Source organism: Carassius auratus, chromosome 21 (genome assembly GCF_003368295.1).
Source record: "Carassius auratus strain Wakin chromosome 21, ASM336829v1, whole genome shotgun sequence".
NCBI lineage: Eukaryota > Metazoa > Chordata > Actinopteri > Cypriniformes > Cyprinidae > Carassius > Carassius auratus.
The window spans coordinates 24,987,224-25,013,712 of NC_039263.1; the positions used below are offsets into that span (position 1 = coordinate 24,987,224).

The 26,489-nt window shown below is 37.5% G+C and overlaps 2 protein-coding genes across 6 annotated transcripts in view; one reads left to right on the forward strand and one right to left on the reverse strand.

Moving 5' to 3' along the window:
• LOC113039084 (ras-related protein Rab-27B-like) overlaps positions 1–4,016 on the forward strand; it is a 31,585-nt gene extending 27,569 nt beyond the window's left edge. For both annotated transcript variants that reach the window (XM_026196982.1, XM_026196981.1), the window contains 2 exons: positions 2,625–2,748; positions 3,527–4,016. In XM_026196982.1, coding sequence (XP_026052767.1) covers positions 2,625–2,748; positions 3,527–3,713 — 311 coding nt within the window. In that variant the 3' untranslated portion in view covers positions 3,714–4,016. The remainder of the gene's footprint in view (positions 1–2,624; positions 2,749–3,526) is intronic.
• A 2,565-nt stretch (positions 4,017–6,581) lies between these two features.
• LOC113039067 (cingulin-like protein 1) overlaps positions 6,582–26,489 on the reverse strand; it is a 31,949-nt gene continuing 12,041 nt past the window's right edge. For all 4 annotated transcript variants that reach the window (XM_026196956.1, XM_026196955.1, XM_026196958.1 and 1 more), the window contains exons 3-18: positions 24,070–24,196; positions 17,046–17,285; positions 15,621–15,716; positions 15,278–15,415; positions 14,328–14,420; positions 13,977–14,183; positions 13,780–13,884; positions 12,761–12,913; positions 12,501–12,668; positions 11,462–11,635; positions 11,278–11,367; positions 10,570–10,653; positions 10,362–10,480; positions 10,168–10,276; positions 9,507–9,670; positions 6,582–7,274 (exon numbers count right to left, since the gene is read on the reverse strand). In XM_026196956.1, the coding sequence (XP_026052741.1) occupies positions 7,145–7,274; positions 9,507–9,670; positions 10,168–10,276; positions 10,362–10,480; positions 10,570–10,653; positions 11,278–11,367; positions 11,462–11,635; positions 12,501–12,668; positions 12,761–12,913; positions 13,780–13,884; positions 13,977–14,183; positions 14,328–14,420; positions 15,278–15,415; positions 15,621–15,716; positions 17,046–17,285; positions 24,070–24,102 (2,103 nt within the window). In that variant the 5' untranslated portion in view covers positions 24,103–24,196 and the 3' untranslated portion in view covers positions 6,582–7,144. The remainder of the gene's footprint in view (positions 7,275–9,506; positions 9,671–10,167; positions 10,277–10,361; positions 10,481–10,569; positions 10,654–11,277; positions 11,368–11,461; positions 11,636–12,500; positions 12,669–12,760; positions 12,914–13,779; positions 13,885–13,976; positions 14,184–14,327; positions 14,421–15,277; positions 15,416–15,620; positions 15,717–17,045; positions 17,286–24,069; positions 24,197–26,489) is intronic.

A 26,489-nucleotide genomic window follows, 5' to 3' on the forward strand; every position in this document is an offset into this window, starting at 1 on the left:
TCACAATCACTCACCACCACTCACCAGCACCTCACCACCACTCACCAGCGCTCACAAGCACTCACCAGCACTCACCACCACTCACAAGCACTCACCAGCACCTCACCAGCACTCTCAAGCACTCACCACCACTCACACCACTCACCAGCACTCACAAGCACTCACCACCACTCACAAGCACTCACCAGCACCTCACCAGTGCTCACAAGCACTCACCAGCACTCACCACCACTCACAAGCACTCACCACCACTCACACCACTCACAAGCACTCACCAGCGCTCACCACCACTCTCAAGCACTCACCACCACTCACACCACTCACTAGCACTCACCAGCGCTCACCAGCACTCACCACCACCACTCACCAGCACTCACCACCACTCACCAGCACTCACCAGCACTCACACCACTCACCAGCACTCACAAGCACTCACCACCACTCACCACCACTCACACCACTCACCAGCACTCACCACCACTCACTAGCGCTCACCACCACTCATCAGCGCTAACCACCACTCACAAGCACTCACCACTACTCACCAGCACTCACACCACTCACCATCACTCACTAGCACTCACCACCAATCACCACCACTCACAAGCACTCACAAGCACTCACCAGCACTCACCACCACTCACAAGCACTCACACCACTCACCAGCACTCACCAGCACTCACTAGCACTCACCACCACTCACAAGCACTCACACCACTCACCAGCACTCACCAACACTCACTAGCACTCACCACCACTCACCACCACTCACAAGCACTCACAAGCACTCACCAGCACTTACCACCACTCACAAGCACTCACACCACTCACCAGCACTCACAAGCACTCACCACCACTCACAAGCACTCACACCACTCACCAGCACTCACCACCACTCACAAGCACTCACCAGCACTCACCACCACTCACCACCACTCGCCAGCACTCACCACCACTCGCCAGCACTCACCACTCACCAGCACTCACCACCACTCACAAGCACTCACCAGCACTCACAAGCACTCACCACCACTCACCAGCACTCACACCACTCACTAGCACTCACACCACTCACCAGCACTCACCAGCGCTCACCACCACTCACAAGCACTAACCACCACTCACAAGCACTAACCACCACTCACCACCACTCACAAGCACTCACCACCACTCACAAGCACTCACCACCACTCACCAGCACTCACCAGCGCTCACCACCACTCACAAGCACTAACCACCACTCACAAGCACTAACCACCACTCACCACCACTCACAAGCACTCACCACCACTCACAAGCACTCACCACCACTCACCAGCACTCACCACCACTCACCAGCACCTCACCACCACTCACCAGCGCTCACAAGCACTCACCAGCACCTCACCAGCACTCTCAAGCACTCACCACCACTCACCAGCACTCACCACCACTCACCACCACTCACAAGCACTCACCAGCACCTCACCAGCACTCTCAAGCACTCACCACCACTCACACCACTCACCAGCACTCACAAGCACTCACCACCACTCACAAGCACTCACCAGCACCTCACCAGCGCTCACAAGCACTCACCAGCACTCACAAGCACTCACCACCACTCACACCACTCACGAGCACTCACCAGCACTCACAAGCACTCACCACCACTCACACCACTCACGAGCACTCACCAGCGCTCACAAGCACTCACCACCACTCACACCACTCACGAGCACTCACCAGCGCTCACCAGCGCTCACCACCACTCTCAAGCACTCACCACCACTCACACCACTCACGAGCACTCACCAGCGCTCACCAGCACTCACCACCACTCACAAGCACTCACCACCACTCACACCACTCACGAGCACTCACCAGCGCTCACCAGCGCTCACCACCACTCTCAAGCACTCACCACCACTCACACCACTCACTAGCACTCACCAGCGCTCACCAGCACTCACCACCACTCACCAGCACTCACCACCACTCATCAGCACTCACACCACTCACCAGCACTCACCACCACTCACACCACTCACTAGCACTCACCAGCGCTCACCAGCACTCACCACCACTCACCAGCACTCACCACCACTCATCAGCACTCACACCACTCACCAGCGCTAACCTCCACTCACAAGCACTCACCACCACTCACCAGCACTCACTAGCACTCACCACCAATCACCACCACTCACCACCACTCACAAGCACTCACCACCACTCACACCACTCATGAGCACTCACCAGCGCTCACCAGCACTCACAACCACTCACTAGCACTCACCAGCGCTCACCAGCACTCACACCACTCACCAGCACTCACAAGCACTCACCACCACTCACACCACTCATGAGCACTCACCAGCGCTCACCAGCACTCACCACCACTCACACCACTCACGAGCACTCACCAGCACTCACCACCACTCACAAGCACTCACCAACATTAAATAGCACTAACCAGATTAACAGACTCAGTGTAGACGGGATTCTCACTTACAGTGCTGGTTTTTTCTTCTTCTTTTCTTCCTTTTCCTCTTCTTCATCTACTTCATACTCTTCTTTTCAAAATTCCGTTTTCCTCTTCCTTCTTCATCTTCCTAATCTTTATCTTCTACTTCTTTTTGTAGGTCAGCTCCAGGCAAACGCGTATTGTGAGAACCCAGATATTGTTCTTGTGGGTAATAAAGCCGATCTGAATGACCAGAGAGAAGTCCAGGAGAAACAAGCGAAGGAACTAGCAGACAAATACGGGTGAGTGTGTGTGTATGTGTGTGTTTGTGTGTGTGAGATGATGAAAACACAGTCATGCATTGTGTGTAAAGACTAATGTGAAAACTAATGAATTTCTCTGTGGTGTTATTGAATCAGTCTGAGCTTCATCTGCTGATGCTGCTCTGTCATAAAAACGTCCGTTCTTCTGCTTGGCCGGATACAAACACATCATAATTGTTTATTAGCTATCATACCATTCTTCTGGTTTAAGCAGTAAATCATGCCACCGAGGCTATGGGTTAGATTCCCAAGCAATGCATCAACTGGTGAAATGAATAACTTGAATGCAAAGTTTCCTGGTCATCTGCCATTTTTTAAAGAGAAACAAATATTAGTAGTAAAATAAATAAAAATATTTTTAATTATTAAATATAGTAATGATTGCCTAAAATTGTAATTTTGTCTGCATCTTATTTACTTTCTTGGTGGTACTTAGTTACATTTCGGAACGTGATAAAATTTTTATGCCTGGATTAATTTGAAGACATAAAAGTTGGCAAAAATTTATTCACAAAAAAAAAAAAAAAAAAAAAACTTTATATACACACACACACATAACAGTATACATATATATATATAAACTGCTCAAAAATACTTGTTTGTTACATTTTATTGTTAAGCGTTCCCTTTATTTTCAATTTCACATATCTATGTATGTGGATGTCTGTCATTATATAACAGAACATGTATTGTTTGTATGTGTGTGAGAAAATCCAGGTTCTTCTTCTGATGTTTGTCTTTGTCTCCTCTTTCCCAGAATCCCCTACTTCGAGACGAGTGCGGCGACCGGAGCGGAGGTGGACAAGGCCGTCCTGACGCTGCTGGATCTGGTGATGAAGAGGATGGAGCAGTGTGTGGACAAACCTTCGGCGGACGCACAAAACACCGACGGCAGCAGCAAACTGGACACCGCAGCGGCCGACGGGAAGAAGTGTGCGTGTTAAAGCAGCGACGGCACCCATCCGGATCCTCCTGGCCTACTGTATTACAGATGTGTGTGGACTGAGTCTGTGAGAGCTGTGGGACTGCCTCGTCATCTTTAATAACCCGTCCACATTTAGCCCAGATTATTACTGTCAGGAAATGCATCTGAAATATTCATATAGAGATAAAAACCTGATGTGGCCATAATCTGGAGTTGGACACTCATTATCTAAATGAATGTACATAAAAACTCAGAGAGAGCTGAACGACGTTCATACACTACCAGACAGAATTTAGAATAATTAAGAGTTTTTAGTGTTTCTGAAAAAAAAGTATCTTCTGCTCTCCACAGCAGCTTTTATTTGGTTAAAAATATAGTCAAAACAGTACAAATTTGAAAAAATTATTATTGTTTTCTATGTGAATCTCTGTTTAAGTGTAATATATTTCTGTGATGCACAGCTGTATTTCCAGCATCATTCCTCCAGTCTTCAGTGTCACATGATCTTCAGAAATCATGAAAATATGATGATTTACTCAAGAAACATTTCTGATTATTAGCAATGTTGAACACAGTTAAGGCGCCCAAAATTTCTGTGGAAACTGTGATAAGATTTTTTTCACCTTTATTTTGAAGTGCAGTAATATTAGTAGTAATTATTATGTCAAATTTGAGCTTATTTCAAGAATATGTGTATATCTTATTTACTTATTTATTGTATACATATATTAGTCATTTAAATGTTGCAAATGCATTAGGTGTAATTTTTTATATATATATACATACACACACACACACACAGTAAAAAAATGGATGCATTAAGTTGCTTAAAAGTGACAGTAAAGACATTTATAGTGTTACAAAATATTTCTACTTTCTACAAATAAATGCTTTTCTTTCGAAAAATAAAATGCATCACAGTTTCCACAAAACTATTACTGATAAGTGTTTTCAACATTGATAATAATCAGAAATGTTTCTTGAGCAGTTAATCAGCATATTATTCTGATTTCTGAAGATCATGTGACACTGCTGAAAATACAGCTGTGCATCACAGAAATAAATTACACTTTACGCTAAATTCAAATAGAAAACAGCGGTGTTATATTCTTGTAATATTTCAGATTTTTTGCAGTATTTTTGATCAAATAAACAGGAGAGACTGCTGTCAGAGTGTTGGCTTGAACCGAAGCCTGTGCATGACTGACGTGAGCTTGTGAATGTTTGCGTGTTCTTGCGTGTTCATGCGTGTCGCTGCATGCGGTCACACGCGGCTGACGTCCAAACACGATCGATCCCCAAATCAAACGCTCCATACAGAGCTCTGGAGAAACTGGAAGCATGGATGTTGCATATTCACGTCTCAGTCCTCTTAGCTTGTGTTCAGATTCATGCAAACAAGTGCAAATGATTAGCTGGAGATGTGCGGTGTGTTTCTGTGTTTGAAATCTGGGAAACATCTCATAAACAGGCTAAGTAATGCAGATTACGTCAAGATCATATTTCACCCTAAATTCAAAATCAGTAGGATGTTTCACATTGTGACATCATATTCATGATTTTTTTTTTTTTTAGTTTTTCTGGAATAGTTTTTAAATATTTTTTTCTCATTTCTGTGTGTGTGTGTGTTTTTTAGTTGTAGTAATTAAAATTTTATGAAAAAACTTCAGTTTTATTAAATCTTGAAATTGTGGCATTGCAAACATTTATTAATGAAAAATATATGATTATTTTTGGTCTTTTTGGGGTGAAATATGACCTGAACGTGTTCTTGTACAAATCACCTTTTTTTGTGAATGTCATGGATATCTCATATTTCACCATAGATAAAAAAATCCATTGACATTATCTCTATTCCAAATTTCAAAAAATAAAAAAAAGTCAATTTATTTTTCATTCTCACAAAATATCATAAACACGATGTTTAAATCTGCAAAAAAAAAAAAAGGCTGCATAAATACTATGGATGTATAAATCACAATTTATGTTTTTTCAAAAATTTTCATCACATTTGTGAAATTACAATCCAAAAAAATGTAACTTAAAATAAGTTTAATATTCTTAGTGCATATCAAGTCTTATATTTGTCTTGTGAGTTTGGGGTGAAATATGAGCTGGTTTGGTTATGATTGTACTGGGATTGAGATGGTTAATTCTGTGCTAGTTTGATTTGATTTCTATCTTCTGGTGCCAAAACTTTAACTCATCGTGTGCCATAATCACATCATGTCTGATCATGAAGATCTCTGGAGCGCTGCATCGTGTTTCTACTGAACTCCTGCTTGGCTTGACAGCTTTGCTGTTTTACTGGTTTAGTACCTCGTGTGGTTTCAGGAATGGCTTTATGAGCAGTGATGTTGTTCTCTTGACGTTTACACTGAAGGGTTTTCTCTCCTCGTGCCTGTAAAGATCTACTGACCAATGAAACGCTGCCCGACTCTTTTACTGCATCACGGTACAGAAAACAACACAACCGGTTAAAAAAATTAACTCTTCGGTTTCCTTTGAGAGCGTTTATTTTTTGTTATGCGTGCAACATGTTACTAAAGAATAAAGAGGAAAAAATCATCTCGAGTTTGAATGGTCCATTTCTGAATGAGGAATATATAGAATTCTCAAATGCATTTTAAAATATACTTCAATATGTATTTTTCAAAATACACATACAATTTAATTTTTTTTTTTTTTTTTTTACTAAAATACATTTCAAAATAACAGCTTTTTTCATCAATATACAGTATATATATATATTTATATATATTATTAAAATGCAACAATTATGACTTGTATTCTCTGACAAGTGAGACATAAACTAAACGTTTTTGTCATTTTATTAATTGACAGTTAATGCCAGTATTTTAAGTTATAGACCAAAAAAAAACCCATCTTGGTTTATAATATTTTATTACCATGCGGTAGTACACATGAACACCCTGGAGCAGAAACTGCTGCTGTGTTTCAGAGACACACAGCATCATCAACACTTAATAAAGAGGATTCCCTAAAAACCTTCAGCAGAATACAATCAGCACAGGTCCATACATCAGCTGTCCTGATCGCTGAACGCATGCAAATCAATCTCAAACACTTCATCACTTCATAATCTCCATTATATTAATATATGCATAATGTAAACGGCTGATTGAACTGAAAATAACAACAGAAACAGAAAGGAGAGCTTGATAGAGAACTAATGCACGCGGTAGCTTACTGTAACCAGGTTTGGTAGAGTCTCCTGAAAGAGCTTCTCAATAAAACCCTAAGAGTGTCAGTCCACAGGAAAGAGCTTTCCCACAGTGTTTTCCACTTCCTGTTCACGCAGAGCATCTCTGGATCCGGTCTCTCTCTCGTAGACCTGGACTCAAGTGGTTTGTGTGAATGTTTTGGTTTGAAGTCTTTGATAGTTGAGGGGAAACAGCAGGTTTACAGGGGGATTTGGCTGGGGTCCAGTCACACCTGAGTGATCTGCTTCTCTGTGGGTTGGGACTCACTCTGTTGCTTCTCTTCCTCTTCTTTACCAACATCATCCTCACTCAGGTTCAGATTCAGGCTTTCAAGAGTGTGTCTGGACTCTTTCCTCCTGCAGGACAAATGAACAAAATAACATCAACATTACCCCGAGGCCCCATTCTTCAAAACACTTATAAATCATACAGAGTTGGGTTTCTGAGAAAGAAAAAATGCACAGTGTCCTGCGAGGGCCAGGGTTAGGTCTAGGACTCTCACACACAGTTTCTACAGTATAAACACCATTACGCCTATGGTATGTGCCCACAATTCACAAAAATGTGTGTGTGTGAGTGTGTATATATGTGTGTTTGTGTGTGTGTGTGTGTGTGAGGGGTGACTTATGAGGACATAACCCATGTCCCCATTTTTCAAAACACTTATAAATCATACAGAATGAGTTTTTTTGAGAAAGTAAAAATGCACAAAGTTTCCTGTGAGGGTTAGGGTTAGGTGTAGGGTTGGTGAAGGGACATAGAATATACAGTTTGTACAGAATAAAAACCATTACTCCTATGGGATGAACACACTTTACACAAAAACAAACGTGTGTGTGTGTGTGTGAGAGAGAGAGAGTGTGTGTGTGAGCATGTGTGTGCATGGGAGTGAGTGTGTGCATGAGAGAGTGTGTGCTTGTGAGCGTGAATGTGTGAGTGAGTGTGAGCGTGTGTGAGTGTGTGAGAGCATGTGAGAGTGTGAGTGTGAGCGTGTGAGAGCGAGTGCGTGTGAGAGTGAGTGTGTGAGAGCATGTGAGAGTGTGCGAGTGTGAGCGTGTGAGTGTGTGTGAGAGAGTGAGTGTGTGAGCGTGTGTGAGCATGTGAGTGTGAGTGTGTGAGAGTGAACACATGTGAGAGTGTGAGTGTGTGAGCGTGTGAGAGCATGTGTGAGTGAGCGCGAGTGTGTGTGAGTGTGTGAGAGCATGTGAGAGTGAGAGCATGTGAGAGTGAGTGTGTGAGAGCATGTGAGAGTGTGCGAGTGTGAGCTTGTGTGAGAGAGTGAGTGTGTGAGAGCATGTGAGTGTGAGTGTGAGCGTGTGAGAGTGAGTGTGTGAGAGCATGTGAGAGTGTGAGTGTGAGCGTGTGAGAGCATGTGAAAGTGTGCAAGTGTGAGCGTGTGTGAGAGAGTGAGTGTGTGAGAGCATGTGAGAGTGTGAGTGTGAGCGTGTGAGAGTGAGTGAGAGAGTGAGTGTGTGAGCGTGTGTGAGCATGTGAGTGTGAGTGTGTGAGAGTGAACACATGTGAGAGTGTGAGTGTGTGAGCGTGTGAGAGCATGTGTGAGTGAGCGCGAGTGTGTGTGAGTGTGTGAGAGCATGTGAGAGTGAGAGCGAGTGTGTGAGAGCATGTGAGAGTGAGTGTGAGCGTGTGAGAGTGAGTGTGTGAGAGCATGTGAGAGTGTGCGAGTGTGAGCTTGTGTGAGAGAGTGAGTGTGTGAGAGCATGTGAGTGTGAGCGTGTGTGAGTGAGTGTGAGAGCATGTGAGAGTGTGCGAGTGTGAGCGTGTGTGAGAGAGTGAGTGTGTGAGCGTGTGTGAGCATGTGAGTGTGAGCGTGTGAGAGTGAGTGTGTGTGTGTGAGAGCATGTGTGAGTGAGCGCGAGTGTGTGTGAGTGTGTGAGAGCATGTGAGAGTGAGTGTGTGAGAGCATGTGTGAGTGAGCGCGAGTGTGTGTGAGTGTGTGAGAGCAAGTGAGAGTGAGTGCGTGTGAGAGAGTGATTGTGTGAGCGGGTGAGATTGAATGTGTGTGAGTGTGTGAGCGTGTGAGAGCATCTGAGAGTGAGCGTGTGTGAGTGTGAGTGTGTGTGTGTGAGCGAGTGAGAGTGAGCGTGTGTGAGAGTGTGAGTGTGAGCGAGCGCGTGTGAGAAAGTGTAAGTGTGTGTGATCTTGTGAGACTGTGTGAGAGCGCGCATGTGAGAGAGTGAGCATGTGAAAGTGAGCGCGTGTGAGAGAGTGTGAGTGTGAGCTTGTGATTGTGAGTGTGAGAGTGTGTGTGTGTGTGTGTGCTCTTGTTTTTGTATCATATCAGGACACAACTCTGTATAATGAGATGGGTATGACACAGGTATTACAAGGAGAGGGTGACTTATGAGGACATAACTCATGTCCCCATTTTTCAAAACACTTATAAATCATACAGAATGAGTTTTTTTGAGAAAGTAAAAATGCACAAAGTTTCCTGTGAGGGTTAGGGTTAGGTGTAGGGTTGGTGAAGGGACATAGAATAAACAGTTTGTACAGAATAAAAACCATTACACCTATGGGATGAACACACTTTACACAAAAACAAACGTGTGTGTGTGTGTGTGTCTCACTTGTTCTGCAGCTGGTGGTCCAGTACTTGTCTCTGCAGACGGCTGTTAGTCTCTCTCTCCTCCATCAGTTCTCTGTGTGTCATTCGGTGCTGGACGTCCCGTCGACTCGCCTCCTCCTCTGCCTCGTTCAGCTGCCGCTTCAGTGAACGGATTCGCTGATTCATCTGAACACACAGAACACACAAAAAACACTTCTTAAATAATAAATATGAATTTTGCAACTTTTTTTCTTGTAATTGCATGTTTATAGCTTACAATTTACATGTTTGATTTGTGATAGTAATATCTGTGTATTATTATTGATTTGTTTAAATTCTGTGGAGGGAACTAGTTCCCCACTGATGTTTAATACTACAGTAAGTTTTGTGGGTTTGTTCAAACCACTAACACTATGAGAACAGCACTACAAAATGTATTTTTCTCTGTAAAAAAATAAATAAATAAGAAAAAAATATATATATTTAATTTCTATTTATAATTCATATATTTCATAATTGTGCAGAAATTCTTTGTGAGTGAAAGAGTTCGGTTTAGTTTTTTTGCTGAATTCTCAAACTGATTATTTTTCAGTTTGTCACTCTTTGTTCATGTGTGTGTGTGTGTGTGTGTGTGTGATGCTGTGTCTCCCTCTGCTGGTGTGGATGTGTCATCTTCATCATACCAGCTCTCTCTGCTCGCTGGAGATCTTGTGCTCCTCCTCCATCTGCTCCGTCAGCTCCAGGATCTTCTTCTCCAGTTTGCTTATGGTGTTGCTCATCACTACTTTACTCCTGAGGAGAATCACGGCCGACCCATCATTCAGACTGCTATTAGCTGAAGTATTATTAGATATTACAGTGATGAAGCGTGTCTGACCTCTCCTCGGCTCTCAGTGTGTTCTCCAGTTCTCTGGCTTTGATCTCGGCTCTGTTGATGGAGTCCACCTCCACTCTGTTATTCTGCAGCTCCTCCATCTCTCTGCGCAGATCCCGCAGCTGAACACAGCATCAGCATCAGTACAGCAGATATACTCAATTTCAATTACTCTATTAATATATTATCACACACACACACACACACACACCTGTCTCTCCAGGATGGCCTTGTCACCCTCCAGCTGATTGTTGAGATCTTTCTCCTGGATGAGCTTCATCTGCAGCTGCTCCGACTGAGACACACACACACACACACACACACACATCAAAAGAATTTCTTAAGCCCAAATTAAAAAATTTAGTTTAACTTGATGTACTCAAAATAACTAAATAATTTTATAAAAATAACAAAATGCACAACAAATTTAATAGAACTTTTAACTAACATTAAAATAAAAAGTAAATATAACATTTTAATTTAATATATTAATAAACACTATAATAGTGTGCAGTACTATACTAGTGTTTTTCTTTTCTGACGTTTTTTGACACAATTACATAAATGTTTAATAATTGAATGAAACAAATGTAATTAATAAAATGTTGTTAAATGATATACATTTCATGGTTTTAATTAAAATGTAACGAAATTTTTTTGGGGGGCTGTATAAAATCATTTAATTTTTCCCAAATTCTGTGTTTTCTGTTTTGATTTTTAATAATTTGGTTTAACAGTTTATTTAATTTTAATAATAATAAAATTGAAAAAAAGACAAATCAATTCAATCCATAATTTCTTAAAACGTTTATGATAATAGGAAACAAAATATTGACAATGTAAAAAAAAAAATCTAATATTATTATATTTTTCTTATGAAGTTTAGATGTTGATCTCTGGGTGTGAAGCGGTTTCTGACCTGATCCAGAGCTCTCTTGTGTTTGGCCGCCGATCGCTGCTCGTTCTCCTGCAGCTCCTCCAGATCAGCCTCCAGATCGATGATCTTCTCCTGAAACACACACAGATGCGTGCGCTTCTGTCAGTGGAGCTCGTGTGTGTGTGTGTGTGTGTGTGTGTGTGTGTGTGTGGCGTCAGCGCCGTACCTGAGCCAGCTTCAGCTGTTTGGAGAGCTCGTCTCGGGACTGTCCCAGCGTCTGCAGCTCCATGCGCAGATCCTCCACCGTCCTCTCGGCCTGTTTACACTGCAGCTGAACACGCTCTCGCAGCTGGATCTCCTCCTCCAGCGTCTGCTCCTTATCACTCAGCTTATACGTCACCTGACACACACACACACACACACATTTCATATTGATTATTATTTTATTGCTGTTTTATTTTTATTCTTTGTTCTTGTGCTCCAGTAATGCACTGCATCTTTTGTCTTGCACATAAAATGTTAAATGCTTTCCAAAAATTACTAGTAATGTCATTTAATTTTGTAATTTTTTTATTTAATTATTTTTTATTTTAAGTAATTTTTGATTTAGTGGTTTTGGCATTATTACTATTATTATTATGAAATATGTCTGTGTATTTCTTAAGTTTTTTAATACTTTCTTTCTCTTGAAATAAAAGGAGTTTGAAGTTTTTATTTTTTTTTTTATTTCGGATTTCTTTTTTCTTTTTTATCTTTAGTTAACCCCGCGCATGACTCTACAGTACTACTGTATGATACACACTAATATTTAAAAGCCTGCCATTGAAACAGTTTGATAATGTTTCTGAAAGAAGTCTCTTCTGCTCATCAAAGCTGCATTTATTTGATAAAATATATTGAAAAATTGTGAAATATTATTACAATGTAAAACAGCTGTTTTCTATGTGAATCTGTGTTAAAGTGTAATTTATTTCTGTGATGCAGCGCTGTATTTTCAGCATCATTCCTCCAGTCTTCAGTGTCACATGATCTTCAGAAATCAGAATAATATGATGATTTACTCAAGAAACATTTCTGATTATTATCAATGTTGTGCTGCACAATATTTTCGGTGGAAACTGTGATGCATTATGTTCCAGGATTCACAGATGAACAGAAAGTTCAAGAGAACAGTGTTTATTTGAAACAGAAATCTCTTGTCTCATCATAACTGCATGGCAGTACTGATCTCTCTGAGAAGTGATATGGATGTGTGTGAGTCGAACCTCTCCCTGCAGTCTGCTGACGATCTGTGTGAGGCGCAGCAGCTCCTGGTCCTTCTCCAGCACGCTCTCCTCCAGCTCCTCCATCCGCAGCTGAACATCAGCTCTCAGCTTCTGCTGCAAACTCAGCTCCGCTCGAGCCTGGTTCCCCTCCTGAAGAGCCTCTGCCAGCTGACACAGAGTAAGAGTGTGTGTGTGAGAGACAGTGTGTGTGTGTGAGTGAGTGAGTGTGTGTGTGTGTGAGTGTGTGTGTGTGTGTGTACCTCTTTCTCCAGTCTGGACACAGTGTTGCTGAGTTCCAGAGCTTTCTTGGCCTTGGTGTCCTTCTCCAGCTCCAGCTCCTCCAGGTTTCTCTCGGCGAGCCACAGTTTCTCTGACACAGTCTGACTGTGTTGAGTCTGTTTCTCCAGAGCTTCCTGAAGAAAACACACACACACACACACACACAGAAGCTCAGCTTGAGAATACCTCCCAAAAAAAGGCCAACAACAGTTACATTCATTCATTTTCACACAGCAAATAAAGCCCAGATGAGCAGCTTCCAGTAACTAGTTACTTGATGTAAAATGATATTATTATTAGCCCTAATTTTACATTTTGCCTATTAAATGTCATTAGCTTTTGAAACGCATTGAGCATTTTTAGGGTTTATTTGCATGACAAAGCTGCAGTGCATTACTAAAGCACAAAAACAAACAAAAAACTAATAAATAATATATAAATAATAATAATAATAAAAATCCAATTAATATAATAATAAAAATAAATAATACAACAAATGACCTTTTGTTTTATGAACAAAAACTTAAAATAATAAGAAATATAACAATATAAATAATACACACAAAATAATATAATAAAATAAATAAATAAATAAATAAATGTACAATAATGTAAGAATAATATAAAAAATAATATACATATAAATGTAAGAAAAAAATAAATAAAACTTATTGCCATTTTTTTATGGTTATTTCAGGATATTATTTAATTAATTTAACCTTTTTTTGACATTACGGTTACATTCCTGAAAAGTCTTTTTATGGGGTTTATAAAATAAACATGAAAAAATCAAATAATAAATAAATATTACAATAATAAACTAAATAATATAAAAAATGGAAATCACAAAAGTAGAAAAAATAAAATGCTAAAAATAAAAACTATAATAATAAAATTAAATGAACATAAAATAATGATAAAATATATTTTGTATTATTATTTTGTCTTTGAAAGTAATGAGAAGCATATTTATTTGTGATGTAAACGCTCTTTTCCGCACCTCAGTGTCCTGTATTTTGTTCTTGAGCGTCTGCTGCAGGAAGTTGAAGGCGTATTCCTGAGTGTTTGCCTCGACCATCACCTCGCGCGCCTCCTTCAGCTCTATCTGCACACACACACACACACACACACACACACACGTGTTGATGACCTGCGAGCAGCAGGGTGTGTGTAGGGTGTTGTAGGTGGTGTCTGTACCTCCATCTTTCTGAAGCGCTCCTGCATGACGTTGTTGTTGCTCTCTAGCTCCACGATCTTCTCTCGCAGACGGTTGGTCTCGCCCTGCATCTGTGTGTTCGTCCGCAGCAGATCTTCGTTGTTCACCAGCAGACCTCGCATCTCGAAGCGGATCTGGTTCCTCTCCTTCTCCATCTCGATGCTCTCCGCTTCCAGAAACTGGTTCCTCTGCAGCACATGAACAGACGGGTTAAAGCTAATGTGCATGGATCCTGACCTGGACATCAGTGTATTCATAAAGGCATATGACCAACTGTGCATAACATGTGAATTAAAGTGTGTTTTATGGATGAGTGTGTGTTGCACACGTACCCTGCGACAGTCGTCCAGCTGTTTGGTCAGCTCCTGGATGAAATCCAGTTTGTTCGGCTGGTTGTTTCGTTGCATGAGTTGACTTGGAGTCGCCTTCAAGAGAGAAAACATGAGGTTTAATGAAAATCATCCTCTGGGACATAAAGGTGCTCAGTTTTATTGCTTTTAATTATTTAATAAATAAGTGCATTTAATAAATTATTTATTGTATTATTTGTTAGAAAACCTATATAAAATGTAACAGATACAATAAATGTAGTTTATTAATGTTGTTTGAATACATATTACATTTATATTTATATATATATATATATATATATATATATATATATATATATATATATATATATATATATATATATATATATATATATATATATATATATATATATATATTATATTTATATGCATTATGTAGTTTAATATTAATTGATTTCTTTCTTTCTGTTTTTATTTATTTCAATACAAACTGATCACTTTATTTTGTTTATTTTAATATTACATTTATATTTATGTATGTTGACTGCATCTTTATATAAATCTTTATTTGTAATCTTTATATTATGTTTATACTGTATATATATTATTATTTATCTTATTTTAATATTTTGATTAATATTTAGATTTTTGTTTATTTTTATTTATTATTTGGTTTTTAAATTATTTGAATTTTTCTCAAAGTTTTTGTAAATTTTAATTAAAGTAAGTTTGTTTTGTTGACTAGTTTTTTAGTTTTCATATTTATATACAATATTCAGTATTAAAAAAAATATATATTTTCTAAACATTTTTATTTATAGTTTGCAATTTTGAAACAGATTGAGACAGAATCAGTTTTAAAAAATATATATATTTATATTTATTTAAAATTTTTCAGTTAACATGCATATAATTGTAATATAAATTGATTGGTTATTTTATTGACTCGTATGTATTTGTGGCAGACTCACGTCTCGTCTGCGGGGCAGACTCTCGTATCCGTGGACTCGTGTGCGCTGGTTCATAGCTGGACTGCCAACAGGACTCACACTTCTGTTCAGACCAAACAGGTTCATCTCAGAGAAGGTGGGTGACATCACTTCCTGTGTCTGACAGACCAATCAAATCACAATCAGAGCACTGCAACCTGAATTCATCTGAAGTCAGAGAAGCCGATATAATTCTAATAGAAGTAGACAGTCATTGTTGAAGAGAGTGAAGTGTCTTATGTGAGACTGTAGGACACACACACACACGTTCTGTCCACTAGAGGGACACACACTCACTAGCATCTGTGTAACTGAGTTTATTCACCTTGAAGTCAGACATTCTGTTGATGGGATTGTATTCCAGTGAGAGCGTTGAATACGGACTGTTGAAAACTCGGGGAGGACTTTCAAAGCCACCCATCTGAAAGAAACAGAGACATCACTGTACTGTTAGAGCATGGCATAATATAAAGAATATTAATACTAATAATTCCTGTAAAATTGAAAAATAGTTAGCCTAAAATAAAACAAAACTGCTTGTATTACAATAATAGAATTAACAGGTTATATTAAAATTATGCCAAAAATTTAATTCTAGATATAAATTATAACTTTTGCTGTGACAGATATTTCATATATATATGTTTAAACAGTATTAAATATAAACATGTGTATATATTAATAAATAATGCATTGTTTTATTTAATGCAAAATATAAATATTTTTCCAATTATTTTTTAAAAACATGCAAACCAAGCACTGCATAACTGTTGTGGAAGAATTGACCAAAATATTGCAAAAAGCATTAGTTTCTATCATATTAATATCACTGAGATGCTATTAGAGTTTATTAGTCAATTTATAGTTTTCTACTCTGCTATAATATGCTATACCTACTCTACTCTACCATTCTATACTATACCATACTATACTATAGTATGTTATGCCATACCATTTCGTACCGTACCATGCTATAACGTGCTATACTATACCATAACATACTATACTATTGTATACTATACAATACTATACCATATCATACCATACTATACTATACTATACGATACCATACCATACTATACTATATGATACTATACAATACTATACTCTACCATATCATACCATAAGATACTATACCATATCATACTATACTATACTATACAATACTATACTCTACAATATCACACTATACTATACTATACTATACTATACTATACTATACTATACTATACTATACCATATCATACCATACTATACTGTACGATACTATACCATATCACACCATAAAATACTTTACTATACTATACTGTACTATACTAAATCATACCATACTATACTATATGGTACTATACCATATCCTATCATATCATATCATATCATATCATATCATATTATACTATACTATATGGTACCATACCATATCACACTATACTATACTATACTATACTATACTATACTATACTATACTATACCATACTATACCATAATACCATACTATACTATACCATACCATATCATACTATACCATATCATATCATACCATACTATACTATACTATGCTATGCTATGCTATGCTATGCTATGCTATGCTATGCAATAGACAAGAACGCATTTTGGTTTTAGGTTCAGGGTAAGGTGTTGATCCACTACAAATGTTGACTAGTATACACTATACTATACTGTACTACACTATGCTCTTTACTAACATTTAAATTACTCACTAAGGCAGTAATTAGATGTTTTGACTCACTCTGTCGGACATGCTGTCCCAGTCCCGGGATGAGAGCGACTCCATGGATCCGCGCATCATTGAACTGACCCTCATCAGATTCCCGTTGCTCCCGCCACCGTCCCCCGACCCATTGGAGCGGCTGGAGCCGTTGGAGCCCAGGAAGAGCTGGTACCTGGGGTTGGGCCGGACTTTGGGGGTGGTGGGCTCATCCTCGGACTGAGGGCCGCTGCGCTGCTGCTCGCCGTTAAGAGTGGAATGCTGGGTAAGAAAGAGAGAGGCATGAGAGACATTTAAACATTAAACTACGAAAATCAAGCTCAGCGTCATGAATAAGAGCACAAACGAGTGAGGACAGAGCTGCTGTTTCAATCATAAATCAACACACAGTAATTATTACAGCAGATCAGATGCATGTTGTGTTACAAACACAGAGATACAACAAACACACACATCTGAAGCACACACATCATGCACAAGGCTATTACACAACTAACAACAAAAGTTCATTACTTGTTTTTCTTTCAGCTATAACAATTTTTGTTACAATTTGATTATTTCAGTGTATTATGTGCCATTTAATTTAGCTTTTATTTATTTATTTTTATTAATGTACACTGTCCCTTAAGGTAAAAAATACATAAATAAATACAAACATAAACAAATGCAAAAAAAAAAAAATGTAAAAAACAAACTTATTTCATTTCAGCTACTTGCCCAGGCAATATTTATCCTTTTTATTTAGTTTAACTTGATGTACTAAAATAACTAAAACTGATATAAAACTTAATAATAATAATAATAATAACAATGAAAACACACAACAAAATTACTAAACTTTCAATAAAAAAAAAATAAAAAAATCAATAAAACAAATATCAAATAAACAAATATAGTTAACCTTAATAAAATAACAAAATAAATTAATTAAACTAAATTAAAAATAATAATAATAATAATTTCAGCTACTTGCCAAGGCAACATCTTATTTCCTCTAACTTATCTTGACTAAAGGTGATATGAAATTTAAGAAAAAAAAAACTATACGGAAATAAATAAATATATAATAATAATAATAAAATAATAAAAATCACAATTCCTAAAACTAAGTAAAAAAATAAAAAAATAAAAAATAAATGAAAATAAGTAACAAATATAAAATTACCTAAATAAATATAAAAGATTAAAAGGGAAATTTAACAATAAAAACGCATTCAAAATATGACTGTAAATATAAAATAACAGAATCTCACAGGTAGTGAATCAACAATACTGCGCATGCACAGACAAAAAAAAGAGAAGAGTTTGTATTAGTGTGGGCTGATTGATGAAGCGCGTGTCTGAAATCAAAGGCTGTGATTGGCTGACTGCGGCAGATTCATGTGTGTCAGGACTCAGATTCACAGTGAAGCAGATCGGCCGGCGGGACGAGACGGGTCCGAGAGCGAGAGCGGCTCAGACACTTACCGGACCAGGATCAGAGACAACAACAGCTTTGTCTTTGCTGCGCCTGGACGATTGTTTTTTATCATCGCTCTTCTTCTGCTCTTCTGCGAGGCGTTTCTGCTCAGAGCTTTCTTGTGTTTCCGGTTCGGACGGTTCACCAGAGACCGGGTTCTGGTTCTGGTTCTGGTTCTGTTTCTGGTTCTTCCCTCTCTCCCTGCTTTCATGTCTCATTTTCCCAGAATCCTGTGCGCTCGTGTCGTGCCGTTTGATCTTGAGCGAGCCGAGGCGCGGCGGTGGCGTCGGCGGCCCGTCGAACCTGTATATAAGATCTTTAACACTTCCAGAGCGCGTCAGATTGGATCCAGTGATCAGCGGCGTCTTCTTATTGGCCGTCCAGATCCAGTCCTCGTCCTCCAGCGCGAGGCTCCGCGCTTTGGACGATCTTTTCTGAGCGTCTGCATTGTGTTTGGAGACACGCACTGATGCGTCTTCCCTCTCTTTTCCCTAGAAATACATCACTGATTCAACACACACTAGACTGCATTCGCTTTTCTGAAGAAATGTTCTTCGTTTCACCCACTAGAGTTACGCAACTGTGATAATCCTGAGTGAAAACACACGAAACACCCTTCAAACGTGTGCAAGTTACGACTGAACTGATGCATTACGAAACACACAAGCGCCGTTTCACCCAGACTGAAGAACACAGTCCAAATATGAGTCGTTTCTGCCTCAGTTCGGTCACAAACTCTTTCTCTGCTGTTGTTCAAGGGTTTGTGGACAACAATAATAATGCATGAATGCATAGTTTGAAAATCTATGAAAAATAATGTGCAATTAATTTTTTTTAATGCAAAGTAATTCCAAGTAGTTATTTTCTTTCTGGTGTGACAAACACATGACAAAAATATTGAAATAATGTGTATATATAGTAAAAAAAAACTATATTTATTTGACATTTTACAGATGGCTATGTTTAACATGCTACTTCTAATTAAATTTGTATTATTCATTTCTTAAATTGTTATTTAAATTATTTAAAGTAGCAATTTAACCTCTTTTTCACTTAGTTTAGTTTAGCTTGATATACTAAAACAACAAACTAAATATGTGTGTGTGCGTGTGTGTGTGTGTGTGTGTGTGTGTGTGTGTGTGTGTGTGTGTGAGATTCTGGACAGATTCCGATCTGCTCATGTGGAAACTGATCTGATGTGCCACTGAACCGCACAGATGTAATTGCGTTATTACTGTGAGCTTAAAGAGATCAGGGTCGACGAGAGGCGATGAATTCACATTATATAAGCTCTGATACTCGCTGGCGGCTCTTTTACAATCCAATCCTATATTGAAATACAAAAATCCCAAACAGCTGGCTGTCAGTAAACACTACACACGCTCTCACACACACACACACTATACACCATCATCCAATATATCAATTAATAAAGCGTAATTATGGAAATGAGGGTGATTTGAGGCCTAATCCAGGGACTCGCTCAGCGCTCTTCCCCAGGGACGCTGCACTGATCTCTGGGTAACAGAGCGGCCGGCTCCCCCCGGTCACTCAGAGGGGATTATCACTTAATCTATCACTTAATGTGATTAATTTGATGAAAAGATTAAATAAACTGAAATAAAAATGCATAAAAAGATTTACATAAAAAAATACATTATAAAAATGGCTAAAACTTTACAATTAAAATTAATATAAATTTAATTATTAATAAAAAAATGTATCTCAAAATATTTAATAAAATAGTGTCAATATTTCAGCAAGTTCTCAGCATCTCATTTTTATTTAGTTTAGCTTGATATATTGAAATAAACTAAAACTTAAACGTCAATAAAAACTGCAGCCATAATTAAAATAAAATATAAATATGACAAAAAAAATCGAATTTAAATTAAATCAGAAAATATAAAATTACAAATAAAATTAAAATCATAAAACTTATAGTTGTATCTCAATGACAGTAAATATTTTATTAAATGTTATTTTAGCTAGTTGCCAAAGCAACATTTCTCATTAGCTTAATGTACTAAAATATACTAAAAAAAATAATAATAAAATTGCCAAATGTGAACAAATTTACACATTTAAAAATGAAAATAGAAAAATGACAATAATTGCAAAAACTAACATCAAAATGTAAAATGGAAATGAAAACAGAAAATGTAAAAATAAAAACGGATTCAAATTATAATAAATAGAAAAATAATAGTATCTAAAATTATTTAATAAAATAGCAAGGCCAAATTTCTCTTTAAAAACTAAACAGTTTTTAGTTTAGCTTCATATAGTCAAATAAGAAACTAAACCTGAAATAAAAAACCTATATAGGTGCATCTAAAAAAGAAAAATCAAATAAATAAATGAATAAATTAATCCAAACCATAATATGAAATTAGATGAACCATCAGGAGAGTTTGTGGGCTGATATATCTTGATATATTATACGATGCCGTGGTATTATCATCTTTACCAGAGTATTTCAGCGACAATGCCAATCACTTCCAGTATTTAAGAGCTCAGAGTGGATAATAATTAATCTATGATTTAATGTGATTAACTTGCACTGAATCTGATCTGTCTGCGTCTGCATCAGTGAGCTGAAATAAAAGACAAGCCTGTGACAGCCGGGCATTTATGAATATGACAGAGATGATTAACATTATGACCAATAAACTCCCCAAAACTGTGATGATGGCAGAGCCTGTAGTTATGATGACAGAAGGGGGCGGGGATTAGTATGTAAATGAGGCGGGTCACAGGGGCGTGAGAGCGGGTCAGAATCATCATCTGCCTCGTTCACACAAACTGCGTAATCACTAGAAAAGGCCTAATAATGTGCATCAGGACTTATGTGTTCTCTCCGTTTAATTCTCATCATGATGATAATATTTGAAAATTAAACAATTAAACAAATTGTCCCGAAATTCTCAGTAGCACATTGCACACATTTTTTTTTGTAATCTAATTAAGAGAGAGAGTGAGCGTGTGTGTGTGTGTGTGTCTGTAAGTGAGTGTGTGTGTCTGTGTGTGAGAGAGTCTGTATATGTGTGTGTGTGTGTGTGTGAGTCTGTATGTGTGTGTGTGAGAGAGTCTGTATGTGTGTGTGTGTGTGTGTGTGTGAGTCTGTATGTGTGTGTGTGTGAGAGTCTGTATGTGTGTGTGTGTGAGAGTCTGTATGTGTGTGTGTGTGTGAGTCTGTATGTGTGTGTGTGTGAGTCTGTATGTGTGTGTGTGTGAGAGTCTGTATATGTGTGTGTGTGTGTGTGTGTGTGTGAGTCTGTATGTGTGTGTGTGTGAGAGTCTGTATGTGTGTGTGTGTGTGTGTGTGTGTGTGAGTCTGTATGTGTGTGTGTGTGAGAGTCTGTATGTGTGTGTGTGTGTGTGCGTGTGAGTCTGTATGTGTGTGTGTCTGTAAGTGAGTGTGTGTGTGTCTGTAAGTGAGTGTGTGTGTGTGCGTGTGTGTGAGTCTGTATGTGTGTGTGTGTGTGTGTGTGTGTGTGTGTGAGAGAGTCTGTATATGTGTGTGTGTGTGTGAGTCTGTATGTGTGTGTGTGTGTGAGAGTCTGTGTGTGTGTGTGTGTGTGTGTGAGTCTGTATGTGTGTGTGCGTGCGTGTGTGTGTGTGTGTGCGTGTGTGTATAGGTGTGTGTATATGTGCGTGAGAGTGTGTCTGTGTGTGCGTGTGTGTGTGTGCGTGTGTGTGTGTGTGTGTGTGTATAGGTGTGTGTATATGTGCGTGAGAGTCTGTATGTGTGTGTGTGTGTGTGTGTGTGTGTGTGTGTGTGCGTGTGTGTGTGTGAGTGTCTATGTGTGTGTGTGTGTGCGTGTGTGTGTGTGCGTGTGTGTGTGTGTGTGTGTGTGTCTGTGTGTGTGTGTGTGTGTGTGTGTGTGTGTGTCCCTCAGGCTGTGGTGGAGGAACATATGGTGCTGAAAGCAGGAAGTGCTCTGACCCAGTTTCCTGTGACTCTGAGCTCAGGATCTCACCGAGTCTGTGTTCTTCTGTTCTTCTCAACACACAGCTTCACTTACACACTTCACACTCAAACAAGAGCGATGCACACACACTGGTATGAGATCGCTAGTGATTCAGTGTCTGCATGACTGACCTAAACACAGTCATGTATTCATGATTCAGAAGTGGACGGACGCCGCTTTTACACACTGCACTCTTTACGATATATATATGTTTATTTCAGCTAGTTGTCGAGGCTAGTAACTTTAACTTGAAAGACGCTGTACAAATACACTGTTCATTGATAATTCATGTTATGTGATGTTAACAAAAGAGACCTTATTGTCAATTGTTACCAAACCGTGAATAAAAACTATAAATGGATTGATTTTACACTACACAAACGGTGCATTTAACACAAGCTCGCCTTTTATTCATCTCTAAAACGGCCTGTTTAATTATCATCAGTGTTGTTATTATTACACACCCAGCAATGTTCATCCATCATCCAAACCTCAGGAGAAAAGAGCGAGACAACAGAAAGAAAGAGCTGATTGTGAATGACAGAACATGGTGAAGGAGAGAAACAGGAGGCGTGACGGAGGAGAGGAGCTGCAGGTGAGCAGACAGATGCTCCAGAAGATCCACATCAGCATCAGCAACAACATCTGGATCACACACACACACACACACACCTGCAGCAGGCCACACGCACGCCTGGGTTTAACAGGAATAGATGCCAAACAACATCGTTCTGCAGAGACACGCCGAGCTAAACTCCACTCAGATATTCAAACTAAGTCCTGATTTAAACTGCATTTCTGCCTTACTTTTTTTTTTTTTTATTAAATATTTAAATAATTTTTTTTTTTGTCATGTATATATTGTTTTTAAGCCATTTATACAAAACTGGCCCAAAAATTTAATAAAAAAGACATTAAAAATGTAATTACTAGAAATAAACAATGTTAACTGAAATAAAATAAAATATAAAAAAGGTAAACATTTTATTTCAGCTTGTTGCCTTGATGTACTAATATATATATATATATATATATATATATATATATATATATATATATAATCTATTTAAAACAAAATCCTAATTTAAACTGCATTTCTGCCTTATTTTAATTTAAAAAAAATTATATTTGATTTTTTTTTTTTTTTTTTTTTTTTTGTCATGAATATATTGTTTTTAAGCCATTTATACAAAACTGGCCCAAAAATTTCATAAAAAAAAACATGAAAAATGTAATTACTAGAAATAAACAATGTTAACTGAAGTAAGATAAAATATATAAAAGGTAAACATTTTATTTCAGCTTGTTGTTGCCTTGATGTACTAAAAACTAAAAATGTATATATATATATATAAAAGAAAAAAAATTCTCTCTCTCTCTCTCTCTCTCTCTCTATATATATATATATATATATAGATATATATATATAGACATATATATAAATATATATAATTCTTTAATATATAAAAATAAAAAACATCTGAAAACACAGCACTTAAATCTATTTAAAAAAATCTTAATGATAGCAGAATAAGACTGGAGAAACTAATGCTCCTGACTGAACAGATGAGCATTAGAGAAGTCTGTATTTAGAGACTCGGTGTGTATTTACCGTGCTGCTGTCCTGCGCACTCATTCCTGGCATCACGTCGCTCAGTTTGTCACGCGGTTCCTTCAGTTCTTCCACCTCTTTACACTCCCACAATGCACTTCAGCAGCTCTCGTTTCTCTAATGCCAACTAACATACAGAGAGAGAGAGAGAGAGAGAGAGAGAGAGAGAGAGACGGAGAATAAAACATGACAGTTAAACACACCTCACCCAGACTCTCACTGAGTTTCACCAAAACATAAAGATGTTATTTAGATCAACTCAAACTCCACACAATCTCCTGCTATAACCTGTGACACACATTAAACAGGACGTTACAGGAGATCAAATAAAGATTATTAGATTATATAAATATGTTTATATATTTAAATACTTTATATATTTGCATGAATATTTGTTTAACAAATAATAACTAAATATATATTTTAATCATATAATACTATTAATTTTTATATAATTGTATAATAATATTTAATTAAACAATATTTCAGTTTTCAGTCGTCTACTTTAAAGTTTCACAGATGCAATGTTATTTTCTGAAATTTACGAGCAATTTCTGAGTGAAAGATTACTCTAGACCAAACTTATCTCAGTGTAGGAGCCACAGGTTACTTATTTCACTATTTTATATTTTACATTTTTTTATTCTTATTTAATTATTGTGATTTTGGGCACGCTTCTTAAAAAAAAAAAAAAGCACAATTAATTTCCTTCATATTCTCATTATAGTACACTGAATATGCATCCTCTGGAGAAATAAATACATAAATAAAAATAATAGATTTCTGTAAAATCATCTGTCGTAAGGTCAGGTCCCCATCTGAAGTCTGTGATTTCTCCACTAGAGGGAGATGCAGTAAAGCACTATGAAGTGTGCACTATGAAGTGACCATGAGTCTCAAAGCACAAGAACTGATCCTCAGGAAAATGTGAAGCTCTAAAAACATACTAAATGATACCGATCTTCCTTAAAAATAAGATGAAAACAGAAGATTAAGAATAAAGATAAAGTGAAAGGATGCATCTTCTGTAGCGATCATTAATTTATAGAGTAAAACACCTGGGAATGATGCACGTCGAATCTGGTTAAAAAAATCAAAAACTGTGATATCTTATAAAACAAGACTGAAGTTCTGAGTGTTTTGGCTGGTTAGGGTTTCATCAGCACTTGTACTAGTTATGCCTGAGTTAACTAGCAGCACTAGCGCTGTGATTTCTCTGGACCAATCAGACGCGGCGTGAGCGACAGATGAGGCTGATAATGAGAGGATCTGTCTGAAACACTCCTCTCCATCACAGACGCCATGATTTATGAGGTGAGATCTGATCATCGTCTCCTTCCAGAGACAACACACAAAGAGGACGGACACGAACACGGACGCTTCAGGAAATAAAAACACTGAGAGGACCAACAAACAAATGCAGAGAACTCCAGGAACACAGAAGAACCAAAGATGATTAAGAAGTTAAACAGGAGAAGAATCTGCGAAACCTGACGAACAACTACATGCGATTAATTATGAAAACATGAATGACATATTGATATGAGCCCAGAAACCAGACGAATCTCGCTGCGTGCAGGACGACACTTCAATGCAAGACTCAACCAGAAAGAAAGATATAAGAATAATTGATAAAACATTTAAAATAAGAAAAAAAAAGATAGATTGAAAGAAAGAAAAAAAAAAGTAATTAATTCATTTTGAATAAATAAAAAATTTGAAAATAAATTAAAAGAAAAAATAAAGAATTAAAAAAAATAGTGAACATAAATAAAAACAAATAAATGTTAAATAAAGAAAATAAAGAAAAGATAAAAGAAAAGAAAAACAATAAATACAAATTAAAAAATAACAAACAATAAAAATAAATATAAATAGGAAAAGAAAGAAAGAAAGAAAGGGTTAAAAACAAAAACAATAAAAATTATAAAAAAGATAGAAGGAAAAATAAATAAAAATAAATTAATTTTGAAAAATAAAAAGATAAAGAAAAATGTGAAAATAAATTAATGAAAAAAATAAATAAAACATTTTTTTTTAAATAGACCAAAATAAAAACAATTGAACATAAAAAAACTAATAAATGTAAAATAAAGAAAAGAAGGAAAATAAAAACAGTAAATACAAATAAAAAAAATAACAAACAATAAAAATAAATATAAATAGGAAAAGAAAGAAAGAAAGAAGTCTGAAGAATCTGAGTTTTCTTTGAATATGAGATGTTTGTTTTTATTGTTGCTGATTTAAAGGATTTAATGTACAAAAACATGTGCTTTCAGTTCGGATTAAAAATGAAAGTTCACCAAATAAAGTCTCAGCAATCATGAAACGTGTAAGACATGGGATTACACGGACCGTGTGTTTGACTCTTGAAGAGAAAACAGGTGTTAGTTTCCCAAACGTGAACAAGCATCGACATG